The sequence below is a fragment of the Cryptomeria japonica genome, chromosome 3 (genome assembly GCF_030272615.1).
Source record: "Cryptomeria japonica chromosome 3, Sugi_1.0, whole genome shotgun sequence".
Taxonomy (NCBI): Eukaryota; Viridiplantae; Streptophyta; class Pinopsida; order Cupressales; family Cupressaceae; genus Cryptomeria; species Cryptomeria japonica.
In genome coordinates this window covers 188,657,460-188,678,272 of record NC_081407.1, presented here as the reverse complement: position 1 = coordinate 188,678,272, position 20,813 = coordinate 188,657,460, and the positions used below count along the sequence as shown (strand labels likewise).

At 36.8% G+C, this 20,813-nt stretch overlaps 1 protein-coding gene across 5 annotated transcripts in view; it reads right to left on the bottom strand.

Annotated features, from left to right (window-relative positions):
- Window positions 1-20,424, bottom strand: part of LOC131037311 (golgin candidate 2) — a 98,039-nt gene extending 77,615 nt beyond the window's left edge. Inside the window, exons 1-3 of one of the 5 annotated variants that reach the window (XM_057969407.2) lie at window positions 20,092-20,424; window positions 19,804-19,956; window positions 17,517-18,974 (exon numbers count right to left, since the gene is read on the bottom strand). In XM_057969407.2, coding sequence (XP_057825390.1) covers window positions 17,517-18,974; window positions 19,804-19,857 — 1,512 coding nt within the window. In that variant the 5' untranslated portion in view covers window positions 19,858-19,956; window positions 20,092-20,424. Of the gene's footprint in view, window positions 1-17,516; window positions 18,975-19,803; window positions 20,062-20,091 lie in introns of those variants that run through there. The other 4 variants (XM_057969403.2, XM_057969404.2, XM_057969406.2 and 1 more) reach the window with 4 other exon arrangements.
- Between the last annotated feature and the right edge of the window lie 389 nt (window positions 20,425-20,813).

The window sequence follows — 20,813 nt, the reverse complement described above, 5'->3', positions numbered from 1 at the left end:
AGTTGTATTGTAAAATAGTGTGTGTGCAGACCTTGTGTGTGTGCAAGATCCTAAAATGCAAGTAAGCAAACTAGAGCAACCTAGAAAGTAAACCCTAATTGCTTGTAAATGTTAATGTAAATGCTCCAAATCAAGATGCAAAGTGATCTAAAGCATGAATACAAATGATATAATGAGGCTTATGCAAAGACATGAAAACAACATGAAATCATACCCAACCCCAAGGGAGGGGTACAAGCCAATCTTCAGTCGGTGATCCCCTATTGCTCTTCAATGTCTTCAAAGCCCTAAATGGATGAATGAAATTGATGAATGCTTGATGGATGGATATTGAATGTTGTTGAAGTCTTCAAAGATCTGCTCTTTCGCTGCGTAGAAGGCCCCTGAAACCAAAATTCGGATCCTTTCAAATGAAGAAAGAGAGCTCTTATATATGAAACCCTAGGTCTTAATTTCAACTTTTGGCCGACCTAGAGATTGAATCTCCCGCCAATTTCTTGGGGTTAAGCTTTATTTTATGATTGGATTGCGCTCCTAAAATTTCGGGAAAAATGTCCGGGACCGTGTGCACTCTGGGCGCCATGGTCCTGACAACTTTTCACCAAATTTTCAGGGCCGTCGGATATGATGATTTTAGAGAAAATCCCGAAGTTACAGCTGATTTCAAGATGTTTTGACCCCCGAAATCAAGCCCCCAAGTTCAAAATAGGACCTAATTAGGGTTTTTGATTAAATGATGTATTGGAGGAATAAAATAAAAGGGGCACACTTTAATGAAAAGGGCCCAACTTTATGATGTGGAAGATGATGAAATAGGACCTTAGACCTAATTACTTTAATTAATTAAGTGCTAAAGGGGAAATGCAATGCAAAATGCAAAATGCGCCAAGGCGGGAGCTAAACCAAGTGTGAAATTGTACCACTTTAGCAAGTGCGTACAATTTACGACGCTACATTAAGTGATAGTCAACATTTAAATATTTTTACTTTTGCGGGATTCCAACCATGTAGCACAATTCATCTGTGATGACAAATTTCCATCAGTTGTCATTTCTTATGTATCCTGTCACTCACATGCATTGGTAACAATTAGAATGCAAAGGGACCCAAAAAACAAAATAACACATCCAAGCAATCTTAGTACCCAAGAGGAGGAGAATGCTAACACATCAACCCACAAACTCACTTCAAAGCCTGCTTCTGACTTGGCAAAGCTTGTGCTGTATTATCAAACCCAACATATTTTAGTATTTTAAAGTAAATGGAGCTTCCACAGTAAACACAGTCTGGACAATTTATTTTTGTGAAATTTTAACCATGGGATACAAGTCATCTGCAAAAAACAATTTCCATGAACAGAAATCTCTTCTGACCTTTTCTCACGTACATTAAACAACAATCACAAAGGATGGGGACCCACAAAGCACACAAGCACCTCTAAACAATCTTAGTTCCAAGAAGAGGATGCAAGCAAATCAACCCAGGGAATTTCATCCCAATCCTTACTTCCATGCTAGCAAAGCTTTTGGTACATAGAATGCCTCATAACCCTACCTTCTCTCAATGTGGAAATATAAAACCCCTGCCTGTTTCTTACTTTGAGTTTATTGAAGCATCTATAGTAAACATCATTTGGAATTTATTTTTTTGTGAGATTTTAGAATGTAGTAGGTCTCATCAGCCACAACCAATTTCCATGAAAGTCATTCTATATGAACCCCATCTCATGTACACTGTTAATTATTAAATATTAACTCAACCAATAAGCGCATAAGCAACTATATGAGGTATTAGTATCAAAGAGAGGAGAATGCTAACACATCACTGGGACCCTTCACGCAAATACCTGCTTCTAAAGTGAAAAAGCTTTTGGTTGGAATCCGCTATAAGGCTTACCTTGTCTCACAATTATAATCAATGTGGGATAATCAAATGCTAAACATGCTTTTTAATTTAAGATGAGAAACTTCCATAATCAACATTACTTGTATATTTTTTTCGTGGAATTTTACATGTGCTGTGGAATGATGCTGACGTGATTATTTTATTCAAATCTGGGTGTTTGGAGTAACTTTGGGTTTGTATCAGCAATTGTAATTAATAAGATTGTTCATATGAAGAGTTGTATCACCAAATGAGGGTTAGCTAGAGTGTTTCAAATCAATTATTTCCAATTTTTATTTGCTGTTCAAGTTAGGCTTCGCTTTCAAAATTCAGAAAAATACAATAAATCATTAACTTGCACAAAAAATTGCATGATTTTGATCAAGGGCATTACAATGGCATTAGAGCGTTGATCTTGCCAACCTACAGGTTTGAAAGCTAACTTTTGATTTCAGATCTACAATGGACACGAGTTAAAGGGTAACTTAGGAGAGAGCACATGGATTGGAGACCTAAATTCTTGCCAAAAAAAGAAGAGATAAATCCTATTCAAAAGGTGTTGTTGAAAATACGGAGGAACCAAGAAAGGTACCCGTTTGAACCCTCCAAAATCCTTGACCAATAGCAAGAGATGTTTGATGAAATCAAATCTGAATTTTCCTTTGATGATTACTTGGATATTATCGAAGTAAGATATCCAAATAAAAGAGGCCTATATGACAACATAAGGAGGCTGAGAAAGGAAGAAGAAAAGTCAAAGGTTGTCTATTAAATTCAAAGTCACAAGAGATCATTGGGCAAAGATAAAGGGGTCTAACATACAAGTTGAAGGTAAAATATCTTTGGTAATAGAAAATGTTTTATTGACATCTAATGATTGTATATGTCAGGAAAATATTGATGAAGTCAAGGAGGAAAACGCTTAACTTGTCAGATACATAGAGCCCAAGTTGAAGGAAGATGCACCAAATCATGCACTGCCTTTTAAACTTCCAAATGGTGAGCCATTGATTAATTTGCAGAGTAGCATTGTGGATGGATATGCATTTGAGAAAAATACTTTGGTTAGCCCAAAGTTGGCAGTTTTGAGTCACATAAATGCGTTGAGGATATCTAAACATTTTCTTCAGTGAAAAAGGTTGAGCATTTTATCTGCAGCTTAAGTTATGAAAATATTTCCAATTTGTTGCTTCCTTATGTCACTACAAAACTCTTGTCATGAAGGAAAGCATGCTAAAAAGGATAATAGAGTAAAAGATAGAACTTGCAATATAGGTCGTGTCGACTCTCTAATTCAAGTTCAAGATTGTTTTGCATCTAGGATCCGGGTAATCTTTTGGGGGTAAAAGTGGATAGAGGTATTGATATCACTATTGAGTTGTGTACCTCTTGCATTGAAAGGAATTTAATGAGGAACCATATAGGGTGTATTGTGCATTGTGAATGTTCACAGACATAAATCAATCATGGAAGCTAAGTACCACAATTGAAGACAAGATAGGGGACGGCCAAATGGAAATGGTTACCACACGATGCTTGATGCTAGATGATGATAAGCAAAATGGATGTCATTTTGTGTCAAGATTTTGAGGCTATGTGGATGGAAGATTATTGGGTGACAATCACAACTTTTGAAAGTTGAAACTTGAGATGTTTGATCAAAATGGTATTTGGTCTAATTTGACTAAGTTCAATATTACAACCCTAAGGTGGCTACCAAATGGAACAATCGTAAGATGGGACTTTCTTGTTGCAAATCTTGAACTTTATTAAATAATGTAATGTTTTTTTAACGGCCATCTTAGTTAGTTTAGTTAGTTTCTGATTTTGGCTTCAATTCACGATTGTTTCATTTAGAAACACTGTCCTTGTAAATCTATTTAAGGAGCCTTCATCTCCTTTATTTAATACATCGATTTACCATAAAATGGTATCAAAGTGGCTCGATGGGATTTCATAAAATTTGAAGAATTTTTTAAGAAAAGTTCAAGCCTCTTCTGATCTGCATTTTTTTCCAAAAATTTGTTCTTCAATTTTTTATGAAAATAAAAAATTTGTAGGAGTTTGTTTAAATGTTGTATTATGTGTTTGTGAGCTTCTGTTTGCAAACCTACGTCTATTGGTTTGTGGCTCAAAGGAAAGGGTATTTCACAGGCATTTGAGGCATTGGTTTTTCTCTATACAACTTGCGAGCGGTTTGCATCCACGATTTCATCTAGTTTTCTTCCATTTCTGGGCACCATTTTCACCAAATCAAGCAGCCTTTTGGACGAACCAGATCTTGTGTTGACCCTTTTGATTTTCCTAACCAGTTTTTTTACCTTTGTTTATCGCGACGGCCCTCCTTTTCTCTACTCGCGACAAGTTTTTTTGTTATGCAATTTCTTAGTTCGAGTTTTTTCTGTTGATTTTGTAACTAGGTTAGGAAAATAAATAGGATTCGGATTGCCTTAAGGCATCATCCGAATCCTTATAGGGCAGGGCCCTATCTATTGTATTGTATTTATGTGTAAAACAAATAGGGCTGGCCCCTCTATATCCTCACGCCAAACATAAAAGAAACTCATGCTTCCATTATAGGGCCGACCCTATATTGAAATGTGCGAAGTTAAGTCTACACTCCAAACGTGTGGACCTATCCACATCATTGTAATATGTAAAATGGTATTAGCGCCCAAGGTTAAATGGGCCGACTTCGAGATAAATAAAAGGATGAACCCCATATATATATACCAGCCACTTGCAAGGCTTAAAGATATATTTTTGTATTCATGCGATCATCTTCTGCTATATGCGAATTCTGATCTGCACTTCAGAAGTCAACGAATTCACCCTAGAAGACAGCGAATTCTTCCTAGAGGACAGCAAAGTCATTATCATGCATGGCGAACCTGATTTCATGTGACATATTGGGTTTCTAGGCAAGCAAATCACTCTCAAGCCTAGCGAATCTCTCCTCATGCTGGGCTAACATGTTTGTGTCGAAGATATTTGCCTAAATCTGCTCCTGCAGACTGTGAACATGAACTAGGGGTCTGCTCTTTATCATTCTGGAAATTCATCAAGTTCAGATCAGAACTTAAGTCTCAGATAAGTCTGCTCCAATTGTGCCCTAGCTGGGTTGTTATTGTACTTACAATTCAATATAACATAATCAGATCTGAGGATCTGTTGTTGCTGGGTTTTTCCTCCTAGAGGGAGGTTTTCCCAGGGTAGTCTTGTGTTGTGTGATTCTCTATTTGTATGCTTTACTGTGCAACTTTAGTTTTCTGTTTATTGTGGATAATCTGATCATGAAAACTAACATTTTCTACTCGAGCGAAAGTTTTGTGAACCGTTCTCTGGAATCCCACACCGTTTTTTTTTTTGACAAAGGTTGTGTTTTACAGATGTGTCAAGGATGTGTTTTACAGACGTGTCAAGGCGCCCTTATCTCTGTTCGGATGCCTCTTTGTTGCCTGCGATGTGGATTTTTGGGTTCTTATGTCTGCGGTTTTTCTTAGAACTCGCAACCCGCACAAAGTCCTTTGAGTTCTTTTTGGTTCTATGTTTGCTCCTATATGCCCTAGTTAGGGTTTCCAAAGGTCGAGAAGGCTCTCTAGTTGTATGAGTTTTCTAATTTTTTGTCCATAAAAAATTAGTGTTGGTTTTTCTAATTTTTTTCCATAAAAATTAGTGGTGGGTTTTTTTTCTAATTTTTCTCCTTAAAAAGTGTGGAAGGGTTTTACCATTTTTCCTAAAAAACGAAGTTTTGTATGATGATTCATGTCTCGGATTTTGTGCTAGCTACTTTCTGATGTTTCAGTTTTTGGGTTTTGTGCTATTTTCTCCTCAAAAATCATTTATAGGTTTTGATCGATTTTTCTCCTCAAAAATCGTGTTTGAATCGTTTTTGGGTTTCATTATTTTTTCCTAAAAAGAAAATTACTATTTCGTGGATGATCTCCGCATCACATCAAAGGTTTGGCAATTTTTTCCACAAAAGTCATAGTTTCTTGCAGCTGTTTTGGATCACACCTAGAGTTGCTTGGGCAACGGTTTACGCAAGGGTTTGCCAATTTTTCCTCAAAATCGTGGTTTCAGTTTGAGAAGTTGTTATCAGTGTCTCTGGCTACAAGGAGGGACAATTTTTGTTTTCCCAACATCAGGTTAAAAGGTTTCTATTATCTTGATCATTAACATTTTAAAGATCCAGGGAGGGTCTCAGCAGCAGCAAAGTGTTCTGAAGAGAAGGGGCAGCCTTCATTGTGTTTGTGATCAAAAGACCTGCAGATTGTCTTTTGTAGGGTTGTTAGGACGATGACTATTAAGGGAGGGTATTAAATAATGTATTGTTTCTTTAATGATCATCTTAGTTAGTTTAGTTAGTTTCTAATTCTGGCTTCAGTTCACGATTGTTTCATTTAGAAACATTGTCCTTGTAAATCTATTTAAGGAGCCTTTGTCTCCTTTGTTTAATACATCAATTTACCATAGCAAAGTTGACATAATAAAAATGAGTATCAGTTGTAATAGGCACAAGCCAAGGGTCACTATGAGTATGGCTCCCAATTTTAGATTTGCTGCGCTAAAAAATTCCAGCACTTCCTACACTTTCCTTGTAGCCAAAGAAGAGTTTTCAGTCACATGTTGGCAGAGTTTCCAGCACATTATCATTGTTGAGGTGTTTACAGCTAGTACAAGGTGGGTTCCAGCCATTACATTTCTAATTCTAAGCAAAAGAATTTAGTGTTACAGCCAAGGTATGGAAAATATCTCTTGGTTTAATGTTGTGTGTAGAAGGTATCACATGCTGAGATCACTAAGTGCAAACATCCCAGCATTTTTAGTGCTGCTGGGGCAGAAATTTGGAGTGATGTATGACTGTTACAGCCACCTTCCAGCCCATCTACAATCTGATCCAAACCATTTTTCAAGTAGGAAAGCTTGAGACATCATGGTTAGTGTCTTTGGAGTCCAAGGTAAACATTATAACACCAGCTTAGAAGAGGTGAACAATTATTGGCATACGATGGTCACACTTCTTTGAAAAGTACATTATAGAGTTGAAATTCAAGATGGATGAGAAGGAGGTGATACTCCAGGTCATATTGAATGGAGTCTCAAGCATGGATAAAGTGAAAAGAAGAGAGGTGAGTGTTCAAGGAATCCAAGCCACTCAATGCATGGAGATCATCAAGGATCCACTCCAAGGTAAGATACTTCATTATGATAATGTTTAGTCTATTTTAAATAGGTTCAATGTGGCACATTGAAGATGGCCACCCAATGAGATATTAGCAAAACAGGATCTTTTGGGTAAGAATCATCAACTTAAAATGGCTAGTTGTTTTGGTGGCATGAACTATGACCCATGGATCATTGTAAGGTTGCTTTCAATTCTAAAACTATTGTTACCCACATTTCTAGCTTTCCCCACATTCTATTCGCAGCCGTCAGGAAGTTTTTATCACAAGGAGGATGTAATTCCCACCTATTATCATTGGTGAAATGTCTGCAGTTGATATAAGATGGTTTCCAGCCACTACAGTTCTAATTAAGAGAATGCAATGCTACAGCCATGGAACCACTTGGGGCAACATGGAAACGACTTGTGGAGACCAAGGTGACCATTATAACAGCAATATAGAAGAGGTGTGTATAGTTGTAGATGTATTGATTACAATTATTTTGGAAGTTCATTACTAAGAAGGGATTCAAGATAAAGCGAGTTGTGTGTCAAGTAGCTATCTTATTAAGGCAGTCATGAGCATCACATGGAGACCTCAGGGAGAAGTGCACATAACAATAAGAGAGGTGTAGCAAAAGTATAGTGAGGTAGCATCGAACTTGGAAGGTTGTGCAACTGCAAATATTCACCAAAGGGAGGAGGGGGCATACCCAAAACAGCTATGAACCAAACTGTCATCATTAATGCTGCTGTTATCACCATTATCAGCCACCATATTATTTCAGTTACACTTACACAAATGGATATGCAAGTGTTCTTAGTCATGGGAAGGAGTGTTTTCAATTTGTGAGTCTGTGACTGCTAACAAAGAATTTTCAGTCTTTGTAGGGATGTTTTCATCCTTTAGATTGCTCACATTTTCTATTTTTGCAAGTTTCAGTATTGCAACTGTTATACCATTGTGATATTACTGGTCTTGCTAATTTCAGATTATAGGCTACTGTCATCAGTCATGAACAGCTACAATTTTGCACATTATCAAAGTTTTATCACTAGCTGATGTCAGTAGAAGGTTTTAGCTAAAGGGAACAAATATTTCAGCAATCATAATTCTAATATGGGTGAGATTCCAAATCATTTGTGACTGTTGTAACTTGTTTCCAACCCATCTACAAACTGATTTGTACTATATTTTGAAAGGTACAGTTTGTCATCTCATTGAAGGATTTGTTGCAACTCAAGGTTTTGGTGTAATGTCCCCATTTTGAAGTAGGATTTAATAATAAATGCTAATAATAAAATTAAAATATAACAGAATAAAAATTAAATTAAAAAAAAATATAACAGAATAAAAATTAAATTAAAAAAAAATATAAAGTTTAAAATTAAAATAATTAAAATTTAGTTAAGTTTAATGAATGGTCAAAAGTCATGAAATGAAAAGTTGTAACTCCCTCAACATGAGATATAAAAGGGAGAAGAGAACTTATTTGAATGGGGGGGATATTGAGAAAGGAAGAAAGAAGGGAGCATGTGAATGAAGGAAGGATTAAGGAAAGAAGAAAAGAATGGGAAGTAAATAAGGAAGTGACTCTTTCAAAAGGGTAGAAATTATGAAGGGTTGTACCCTTTCAAAGGGTGCTAATTGTGAAAGGTTGTGACTCTTGCCAAAAGGCAGACATGAAGAGGTGTGACCTTTCCCTCACATTGGAAGATATTAAGGGGAAGAAGGATCAAATTGAATGGGAGGGATGAAGTGGAATTTATTAAAATAGTATTATAATATTGACATAATGATCATCTTAGTCATTTAGTTAGTATTTAGAAACTTCCGTTTATGTTTTTCATCTTTAGTTAGTTTTAGGAAGTTTCTTTTCTATCTTTCATGTTTCTATTCTCAATTGTTTCCGTTATGGAAAGATCGTCTTGTAATTTTCTATATAAGGAGTATTCCTCTCTTTACTTAATTACAAACATGCAATTACAATTTCATGGTATCAAAGAAGAGGTTGCTTTTTTGCTGAATTTTTTCAATTAAAATTCGTGGTACCTGGAATTTTTTCAGAAATTTTTTGAATCGTTTTTTAATGAAAAAAAACGTGGTTTGTTGTTGGAAATCGTAGAAGGATTCGTTCACATGAGGGCTTCTAACAAGGACAATTGCAGATTTAAAAAAAAAATCAAGCATTTTTCTGAGAAGATGTTCTGAGATTTTGGTGTTCGAGCTAGGGTTCATTAAAATGGGCCTTTTGCATGTTGTTTTATGTTTACTACTCGTGATGGCCACGAGTGAAATTTTTTAACAAACTGGGGTTTTGTACGATTTTCACCTCAAAAATCATATGTGTTTTTGAAGAAAACATTTTCATGGAGGGTTTTTCTGATTTTTTTTTCCACAAAAAAATCATGAAAGGTTTTGCATGATTTTTTCCATAAAATCATGGTCATGGGTTTTCATTTTTTGCGTGATTTTTCACATAAAAATCGTGGGTTCTTTCTCTACTAGAGGGTTTTCTGATTTTTTCCACAAAAAATCATAAGTAATGTTGTTTTGTGGGTTTTTTTATTTTTTTCCAAAACAAAAAAAAATCATGATGGGTTTTTTGTGTGGTTTTGAGAAGCTGATCTCGGTGTCTCTAGATAAAGGGAGAGATGGCTTTATTACCCAACATCAGGTTGGAAGGATTGTGGTATGTTGAAATAAGTAGCTAGAATCGGATTCTAGTTTAAGTTATTTATGTAATCATGGGCGGCAGCATGTAATTTGTGTAGCTTGTAAAGCATTTAGGTCTGACCCTAAATGGGCGAACCCCTTGTGGAATTATGTAACTTGTAATTAGGGCCGACCTATATGTAACTTGTAATTAAAGGTCTGATCCTATTCTTGGCGCCAAAACTACAAGGCCGACTATGATCTATTGGAGGCATTAATTCATATATATACAAGATGATTTGTGATCATTCTATCATCAATACAATCAGCGAATTTCCTATTTCTGCAATCAACAAATCACCGAGGGTTCCTAAATCTGTCTAAAGGCTGGCGAACTTGTATTCCAAGCTGAGCAAACATCCTTCAGTGCTGCCGAATGAAGTTACAGTGACGGCGATCTGCATTTGAAGGATTGTCAAGGTCATGGCATTTCAGATAAGTCTGCCCTAGCATGGGAATGTTGTAATTGTGCTATTGTGTTTGATCTAATATAAACTAAGATAATTGTTGCTAGGTTTTTTACCTCCAAGAGGGAGGTTTTCCCAGGGTACTACTGTGTTATGTGTATTGCGTTTATTGTTTTATGTTCTTTGTTATCAGTCTGATCATAAAATCAACATGGTATCAGAGTGGGTTCCTTCTATAAAGCCTAATAGCTTGAAGGTAGATCCCGTATCCTTTTTGCAGACTGAGAGATCAGAGCAGTGTCTAGACTTCAAACTAAATTCACACTCCTGTGGCGAGGGTATTTATGAAGTGCTTATAGATGAGAATGGATTCTGAGTGATGGCGAGGGCCGAAGGCCACGCAACCATCATCAGATGATTCAGTGTGATCTAAGTGGATGGTTATGTTGAAAACTAACTTATAAAGAGATAAGTATTTTTTGAATTTTTCATGCTGTTATCAATTCATTGGATAGTGAATCATGTATGATAGTCTTAAACCATTGGTAACCTCTCTTGAATGTTTTTAGGACGGAGATTGCATTCTAGGGTGGATGAGCTTGATACATCCTGTGGGAAAGTCACGCGGGCTGAAGAATGGAGATGCAGCTTGCTGCCATGAGACTAAGTTGGTGGCTGAAGATGTCTTCTCGGAAAAAGAAGGCTATAACATTCAGAGGGAGCTTGTTAGGCTCAAAGGGAGCCAGTTTCTTTCAGCTTCAGAGGAAGACTCATCTTTTGTGTAATAGTTTTCGTTCCACCCTCTGCGAGTAGGTATGGTGGATCCACCCTCTGCGAGTAGGCATGGTGGTGATGCATTCTTCTCTGGGAGAAGTTTGAGGTGAAAGCCCTCGTTCCACCCTCTGCAAGTAGGCATGGTGGTCCCACCCTCTGCGAGTAGGTATGGTGGGTATCATGGAAGAAGTTCCACCCTCTGCAAGTAGGCATGGTGGTCCCACCCTCTACGAGTAGGTATGGTGGGTATCATGGAAGAAATTCCATGATGAGTTCATTCACCCTCTGGGAGTAGCTATGGTGAACGTATCATGTGTTTCATCCATGGGAGTAGCCATGGTGGTAGCCTCTATGTGACTTGATTATTCATAAAATCCTCTCTAGCTAAGAGGGAGTGTTGAAATATGTAGCTAGAATCGGATTCTAGTTTAAGTTATTTATGTAATCATGGGCGGCAACATGTAATTTGTGTAACTTGTAAGGCATTTAGGTCTGACCCTAAATGGGCGAACCCCTTGTGGAATTATGTAACTTATAATTAGGGCCGACCTATATGTAACTTGTAATTAAAGGTCTGATCCTATTCTTGGCACCAAAACTACAAGGCCGACTATGATCTATTGGAGGCATTAATTCATATGTATACAAGATGATTTGTGATCATTCTATCATCAATACAATCAGCGAATTTCCTATCTTTGCAATCAGCAAATCACCGAGGGTTCCTGAATCTGTCTAAAGACTGGCAAACTTTGTATTCCAAGCTGAGCGAACATCCTTCAGTGCTGCCGAATGAAGTTACAGTGACAGCGATCTGCATTTGAAGGATTGTCAAGGTCATAGCATTTCAGATAAGTCTGCCCTAGCATGGGAATGTTGTAATTGTGCTACTGTGTTTGATCTAATATAAACTGAGCTAATTGTTGCTGGGTTTTTTACCTCCAAGAGGGAGGTTTTCCCAGGGTACTACTGTGTTATTTGTATTGCGTTTATTGTTTTATGTTCTTTGTTATCAGTCTGATCATAAAACCAATGTGGTAAACTTGGTCATATCCAAAAGTTTTGCAGAACCAAGGAGGGTCTCAGCAAGCTCATGTCGCAGAGCATTCTGAGGGCAGACTTCTTTGCATTCATGGCCAAACGACCTGCAGATTATGTCAAGTCTTCTGAAGGGTAGTTAGTAGAATTAAGGAAGGGTATTAAAATAATATTCTAATATTGATATAATGGTCATCTTAGTCATTTAGTTAGTATTTACAAACTTTCGTTTATGGCTTTCATCTTTAGTTAGTTTTAGGAAGTTTCCTTTCTATCTTTCGTGTCTCTATTCTCGATTGTTTCCATCATGGAAAGATTGTCATGTAATTTTCTATATAAGGAGTATTCCTCTCCTTAACTAATTACAGCATGCAATTACCATTTCAGAATTAGAGGAGATCTAGAGCAGATTCAATCAGAAGTATATGGAGGGATTTGAAATAACATTTGAGAAGGAAAGAAGAAAATAAGATATGCAGATCTAGAAGAAGATATGCAGATCTTGAATGGGATATATGCAGATTTAAAAAGAAGTAAAGACAGATTTGAGAACTGACAGATAGGAGAAGATTAAATAAGAAGTGAAAAGGCAGCAGTTGTTGCCAAACAGATGTATCTTTTCATAACCAAAGGGTGTGAACCTTTTTCTCCATGAAGGGTATAAAGTGAAGGAGACATCATTTGTTTAAGGCATCGAAGAAGAGAGAATAGGCAGCGATCAAGCAAGAGATCTGCAGTCTCACTGTTAATAAATTAGACAACAGTTGACATATTGGCCAATATTTTGGTATGAAATATAATGCAGGGCATTCTAATTGACTGAATTGTTATTTGTCTTTGATTTGATAGGAAGTAGAATATTACACAGATAACATATTGCTACCGTTATATATATTTCAGTTTCTATATATTGTTACTCTCGCCTATGCATAATAGAATAGATATAATGATTCCTTTAAAGCTCTCATCCAATCTGTCGTCCCATTATGGAGGGGAGATGGTGCATATGAGGAATGCAAGTAGCTAGGAAGCCATTCTGGTAGAGACATCACAAGTGAGGCTGTAAGGCCAAATGATGGACGTCATTCCATGCTCCTGGGCTGGATGGAACGGTTAAAGGCGACTAGTATGATCTCCCAAGTGGTGCTCCATAGTTGACAATGGGTTGTTGGGTAGAACCTTAAAGGAACCGCACATGTACATTTTGTAAACTACAATGATGATTAAGATAATGCCACTAACCCTAGTAGGGATGATTGATTTTATATCTACCATGATTGAGGGGTCTCAATCAGAATCTAATTGGTAAATGGTATCTCTATTTCATTTCTTATTTTACTTGGGATTATGATTTTAGGGCAAAAGCTAGGGCATTTACAAAAGGGGACATTACATTTGGTATTCCAGATTCTTCATTACATAGGAGGAGCCAAGTGATGTAACAAAAATATGGTTGAGTAAATAAGGCAACCCTTGTTTTGGTGGGAGTTTGTGAATATTTTCATGCATCATCAAATTGAAGAGGATCACCTTGAGAGTGAGTTGCATTCCTTGTCTAATACTAATTGGAATAGTAAGGAGACTCTTCAAACTCTCATCACAAAATTTTCAAAGGTTTGCATTTATGTTGTTGTGATTCATGCATATTTCTTTGTTATTTTATTCTCATGACATCAAGTTGTTTTTTACAAAGGTGATCAATTTACATGAGTTGTATAAGGATGGTGTGAGTATTGGAGATAGTAGAGCTTGCAGTGTTCTTTGGCAAAACTTGTCTCATGGATATTACAATTTGATTGATGACAATGGCACTATGACACTCAAATATCCGAGTTTGCATAGACCTCATAGTGTACTTTGGCAAGATATGTGTCACCATATAGGTACAAGATCTAGACTCTATGGGCATTACACCATAATTCATCATCTGGGTTTGCAATTGCTTGTGAACAAGCAATTCTGAGAAGAGCGGACTATCATGTCCCCTTTTTTGGATTAAAATAATTAATAATATTTTATTTTTTTGAGTTGCCTCCAATCACTCTTTTTTTGAGGAAACTTAAATAATATTATTTTAATAGATTTAATAAAAGCTTTTATTAAACACTTAAATATAATAAGGGTTTTTAATACTTGAGGTGCAAATAAAATTTAAATTTAAATATTTAACATATATACATATATATATGGAGAGCCTGAAAAAGACTAATATAAAAGAAGCACTTTTCCTCGTTCATGGGCATTCAAGTTATCTCTTTGCACCCAATTTTCAGATTTAAGCAGTTTGTTCAATCTAAGGCATCCAAGGACGAAAAACCCTCTTAGATTCCACCTTTGGGATCAGGGGCAAAAACCCTTGTTTCACAATTTGGGTGATTCCATCTAAAGATCACAATTGCACTAATTTGTTGAGAATTTGAAGACATTTTTCAATTTTCTACAGTATCGCTATAGTAGTGCTATAGTGTTTTTTGGCAGGCAAAAATCATCTCTTCATCACCAACGCATATTTGAGGATCTATATATTGAGTTTCAAATAGTTGGCAAATTTTGGCATGCTAAAGGGCTGGATCTGCGTTGTTATAGGCATAACAGCTGCTAGATAACACTGTTCGAGGGTTTTGGCACTATTTTGTAGGTAGCCCAGCTACACAAACTCAGAAATTATTTTTCAAGGGTTTGCATACACATTGGTCGGTGTGCCTAGCATTTATTCCAGATCAGTGGAATACCAGCACTTGTGGGTCAAATTGCATCAGCCATACAGCCTTTAGACACCATAGCAGCCATTTCTCATCTTTCTACATCATGTACTAGCATCAAGGAAGGTTCGATCAGACTTGGGGGAGCTGTACCAGCATTATATGCTACTGTGCAGCAGCTCTTTACACCATTTTACCAGATGCCACAGTCATGAATTTCTTGCCACAACCTACAGCAATTGATCCCAGGTATTGGAGGGTTTCATGACATGTTCAGATCTGCATTTTGGGAGTGATCTTTTATGACTAAAATCAAAACAAAATATTGTTTCATGCATAATATTTTGTAATCGTTTCCAGCTCAATGGGCAAATAACATCAGATCTCTGAGGTTTCCTAAAATTACTGTATGGTGTGAAATGATACTATCATAATTATTTTAATTCAGATCTGAGCATTTGGAGTAACCTAGGGTTTATATCAGCAATTGTAATTGATGAGATTAATCATATGAAGAATTGTATAAACAAATGAGGGTTGCTGATGTGTTTCCAGTCAATTGTTTTCAATTTTTATTTGCTGTTCCAATTAGGTTTGATTTTCAAAATTCAGAAAAAATACAATAAATCACAAAGTTGCACAAATTATTGCATGTTTGGACATTACATCGATCTTGGTATAGGGGATCATTGTTCTTAGGCACAAAAACTAATAATGAGTCTTAGTGGGAGGCATTGATTGCTGGGGTGGGTATAGTAGTATATCATCAATATAAGAAGGTGATGGTTGAAGGAGATTCCTTGATAGTTATAGACACCCTCCTCAAAGGAACATGTCCTAACTAGCATTTTAATCATTATGTGGAAGAATTTCACAGATTGAAGCAGAATTTTACAGATATTACCTTGAGTCATTGTCAAAGGGTAGCTAATGGTGCTGCATATTACCTAGCCAATGTAGGCTCGGATCAAGACCCAAACACAGCTGAGTACAGCTCATATGTGGTGCATGATAAGATTTGGGTAATTATATTAGTAATCACCCCTCTCGATACATAATAGATATTCATGCATAACCCCTCAAGAATGTTATTAGATTGACAGCAGAGGGATTTAATGCCTCATTGTTTTTGCAAGTTACTGGATAACCAGTATGCAACATATGGTGATGCAAACATGCGAAAGGGAATTTTGTAAAGAACTGGAGTAGGTTTTCGCTTTGGCTGGAATAATGTTAGCTAGAGTGGCATGTGGGACATAATGGTCCAATGTTTGTATTTCTCAAGGTTTTAATATTTAATGTAGAGTCCATTCTTTGGAAATGTGGCTTTGGGTTATTGCTTCTCTTGTTGTAGGTTTCAAAGAGCTTCAATTTTTGGTGGATATGGGAGCAATTGGAGCAACTCCAAAAGCTAGAAAGTCTTGCATGAACACTAAATAGCGGCAAGAAATAAACTATGCTCCCCCAAGTTTCCAAGACAATGACGGCAAGGGATGTCAAACATGTTTCCAATACAAGGATTTTTTTGGCCATTTTTTAGGGACAGCAAAGGATGACTATTTAAAAAGGAAATTTTTGAAATATATGGAAATTTCAGATATCCATATGATAACATTGATAAAAAAGCATTCATCGTAGACATTATAGAACCTTTGTGAGAATGGGTAATTGAATAAGAATTACAATGTTCTTTATATATACATATGACCATGAGTTAATGAAGACATGCCTAACTCATGTGTATATTCAAGTAAGGGATTTATTACTAAAGTTTTCCTAAAGCCTTCAAGATTGCATGTTTTCTTGTCAAACTCATTAACAAAGGAACGATTAAGTAAAAAGGAATTGGTTATGTTCTCAGAGTTGCCTGTGCAGGGCATGATTGATACATTTTTACATTATGAAAATGGCATTTCCTACCAACTATGACTTAACTCATATTCAACAATATAATGACTATAGCATGCCAACTTTGTCTATGGCCATCCTTGTATACTAAACAAGTTGTCCAATGTATGAAACAAGATAATCCTTGATTGTGATTTTGATTGTGAAGATGTAACGATTTTCAACAGGGGGTATCTATTTTGTAGATTTTGTGATCATGTTTCATCATTGGTCTATTACTTGGTTAGACCTACAGTTTGATGGGGATTGGGGCAGCACCTCCAACAGAATCAAGGGGTAGCGTACCCAATAGGGTAGAGAGGCAGTGCCCCTCATGAGATCTGAGGGCAACGCTCCTAGTGCATTCCCTATCACAATACAAGGCAAGGTCAAGGGCAGAACCCCCATCACCGAGACCAAATTAACACCTTCAAAACCACACAAACCTTCATGGCACACACTATTTTCATATGTTTTTGTAAATCCTAGATGGGCATGTCATAAACCAAACAAGCATTGAAAGGTTGTAAGTTTATTTTTAATAGTAATTAAAATGTCCCTTGGATGTTAGGGGATGGCTAGTTGTCCTTGGGATAGATGAGGGATGTGTGGACATCTCTTGGCCGTCTTGGGGACAATTATCTATCACTACCTACTGAAAAGGTAAAGCTATACAAAACAGCAAAAGAATAGGTGCCTTGCATACTACATCCTTGTCCATATATGCAGGGACAACAAATAGATAAAATAAATAAAGATTGTTCATTGCACGCTAATCAGCAGAAGAAAAAAATTATTTCATTCTAATCTTTCACCAATGACAGGTTCTCATAAGTACATATGTTAGTAAGAATAGCTGATGAATTTTGATAAACAGCTTTTCTATGACAGCAATGAGATAATATAGAAATATGTCGAAAAGAAGGATGAAGAGAACTAACTTCTCTAGCCTGCTTTTCTTCACGTTCAGCCAATATTTGCTCCAGCCTTTCCTTCTCCCTTTCCAGTCTCATCACAAACTCTTCTCTCTCTTTTATAGCGGCTTTAGCAGCCTCAAGAGCTGCTGCCTCTGCAGCTTCTTGTGCTGCCCTTCTTTTTCTCTGTGACTGTTTGCGCCTTTCAACTTCATCATCCTCTGAATCAGATGCTGAAGCTGAGTCTGTCTCTGTCTCAGACCTCCCATCGCTTTGTGATGAACTATAATGGACACCATCTAATTTAACTGTAGGTATTTCTTGCACTTGCTTATAGTGACTTTGAATGTCATCAATTTGCACCTCTGAAGCATCTGTGTTAAATCCATCTCTTTCAGCATCATGCTGACATTGATCCTGCTTACCATCCCTCACTAAGCTAGCCACATCTGTCTTGATTTCCTCAGGTGATAGAGGGGAGTCATCACTCTTACCCTTAGGTATACCATTCTCATTAATTCCAATTAACTCTGCATCTTTCTGTTCAAAGCGGTTATTTTGATTATAGGAAGATATATCTAAATTCTTATCATAAGAATCACAAGCAGGCTCTGAAGAAGCCTCCCCAGAGTTCTCTAGAGGTTGCACTCTTGTCGAGCCATGTTCCTTCACATCTGAAGTAGAGGGCGCTTCGTTACTTTCCTTGGCATCTTGATTTGCTTCAAACTGCTCATAAGATTTCCTGTGCACTTTGTCTTTTCCATTCCACCCATTTGGAGAAACTTCAGATGAAGAAGAATCATATCCATTCCGTTGAATGGAAGAGCTACTATCAGGAATTGTGTCATGTTCATTGCTATATTTAAGACTTGCTTCACCTTGCGGATGACCTGCTTTGCTTCTGTAATCAAATTCTGAATGCTGTCTCAATTTACCATCATAATTCACATTTTTCTTGGAATCATGAAATCTAATAGATGCAGAAGAGGCATCCACCTGATGAGACGTCCTCCCAAGACTAGAATTGGATAGAGTATGCTTGGAAGAACTAGAGAAGAATACCCCATTTGAAATTCCATTACTGTTACTGTATGCATCTTTGCTTGAGGTTCCATCATTGTTTCCACGTGTCGAAAGTTCAGGGGATGCTAAAAGTTCTGTCCAGTCATCTGGCAAGGGCTTTGCAACCCTCGTCCTAATACTAGAAGACTTAACCAATGCCACCTCCTGCTGCCGAATGGGGTTAATTGATGGACTGGATTTCTTAACACCTTGTAGATATTTAACCTGTGAAGGCTTGTCTGTCTCAACATTTGTCACTGACCTATTATTTTTTAAAAATTCAAGGCTCTCATGTGACCCTTTTGGCTTAAACCTTTGGTCTTGCAAAGGAGAGGTTTCACTGAAAACAGAGGCGGAACTACCTAAATCATGGAATCCAGGCTTTTCTTGCTTGCCGAGGGATTCTGCAGCTTGCTGATCAATCTGTCATGTTGTGTCACAGCTCTTTTAAATTCAGCAAAAGATACAATACCGTAGATATGTAATAAACAAGGCAAAAAATGCAATTCAGAAGAGATTTAGAAAAATTTAGCCAAAATTACAATTTAGTCACTGTAGTAACTAAATTAGCGAGTTGTTAAATGAAGCAGGTACCAATTGGGATGAGCTCAACTGGGAAATCAACAGGATTTTCAGAACGAAACCCACATTCAAGTACCGATAAGACATCTTAAAAGTGTAATATTGAGTAAGACACTGCATCGAAGGTACATAACTTGTAAACACCACTGGTTGGGAACATCTAAGATAAAGATAATCCCCCGCCATTGTTAAAAAAGGGAACTATTTACGAATTTTTATTTTTTAGAGGAGACATGGATCAAGGTTAAATACAATAAGCTCCGAGTGCAATGTTTAAAAATTTGGGCAATTCTAAACAATCCTAATATTGAAAACCAAACCTAATTCATAATAGATTCTGGCTCACTCGCCGTGGACAGGTTGTTTGAATTTAAAAAGAAACGTACGCAATTCATTAAAAACAATGCTTCAAATTTATCCTGATTCATAATTGATTCTGGCTTTCACTCGCCTTGGACTGGCTAGTTGAATTGAATGAAGCATACACAATTTATCGAATACAATGCGTCAAAATTCGAATGATTGTATACAATCCCAATATTTAAATTTTAACCTAATTCATAGTCGATGCTGGCTTTTGCTCGGTGGGGATTGTTGTTTTAAATTTAAAAGAAATGCTGATGGCTGTAATAATGAAATATGTAGATCTGAATCTGATCTGATCTGATACCTGTTGAAGGAAATCCTCGGCAACTTTGAGCTTTGAAGAGAGCCAACCCGCCATTGTTAGAGATGGATCATATTCCACCCGCTTTGCGTAAACCCTGAAATATTAATTTAATTTTTGGTTTGGTGTTTGACAGGCGACCTTTGGGGGACTTGCCTTGCATTTTAAGATGAGAAAAATATTGGACTCGTCAAACACGAATTTGTTTCAAATGAAATCGTATTTTAATTGTAACAAAAATAGATCATAATATCTACTTCACAATCGGCCTAAATTTAACGGTCAACCTACCTGTCATAATCCGAATATCAGTAAAGGGCGGAAAAACGGAGGGAAGCCAGTAGTAAAAGCCCTCACATGGCAAGAGACATGCTACACCTCAACCATTGGCAATGGCAACTCGGAGTAAGAATAAAAAATGATAAAAATCCATGTCAAAAACAAACAGATTCGGCAAAAGGTTTGGTGTGTGTGGCGAAAGGCAACCCAGATCTCGGTTGAATCCTTGAAGAAGCTGGGCAAGCTGTAAATGACGAGTACGGGAAATCTGAAAAGCAATCCAATATAATTAAATTTTAGTTCTTAATAACATCCAAGTTGAACTATCTGCTCCATCTCGACAAGACACTCAAAGAAACTATGATAATTGTGAAGATTATTAGAATTTGGACATCAATGGATAAGATTAAAACTTGGATGGGTCCAATTCTAGCTAGATTTCCAATATAATTAAATTTTAGTTCTTAATGTAACATCCAAGTTGAACTATTGCTCCATCTCGACAAGACACTCAAAGAAACTATGATAATTGTGAAGATTATGAGAAATTGGATATCAATGGATAAGATTAAAACTTGGATGGGTCCAATTCTAGCTAGATTTCCTACAAACTCATTCTAGTTAGATTTCCTACAAACTCACATTAGCTTCCTAGCAATTGGTTTTCTTCAAATTACTTTATAGGGGGATAGAGAGTATTTTTTGGAAGGGAGTGTTTGGTTTAAGGGAAATTC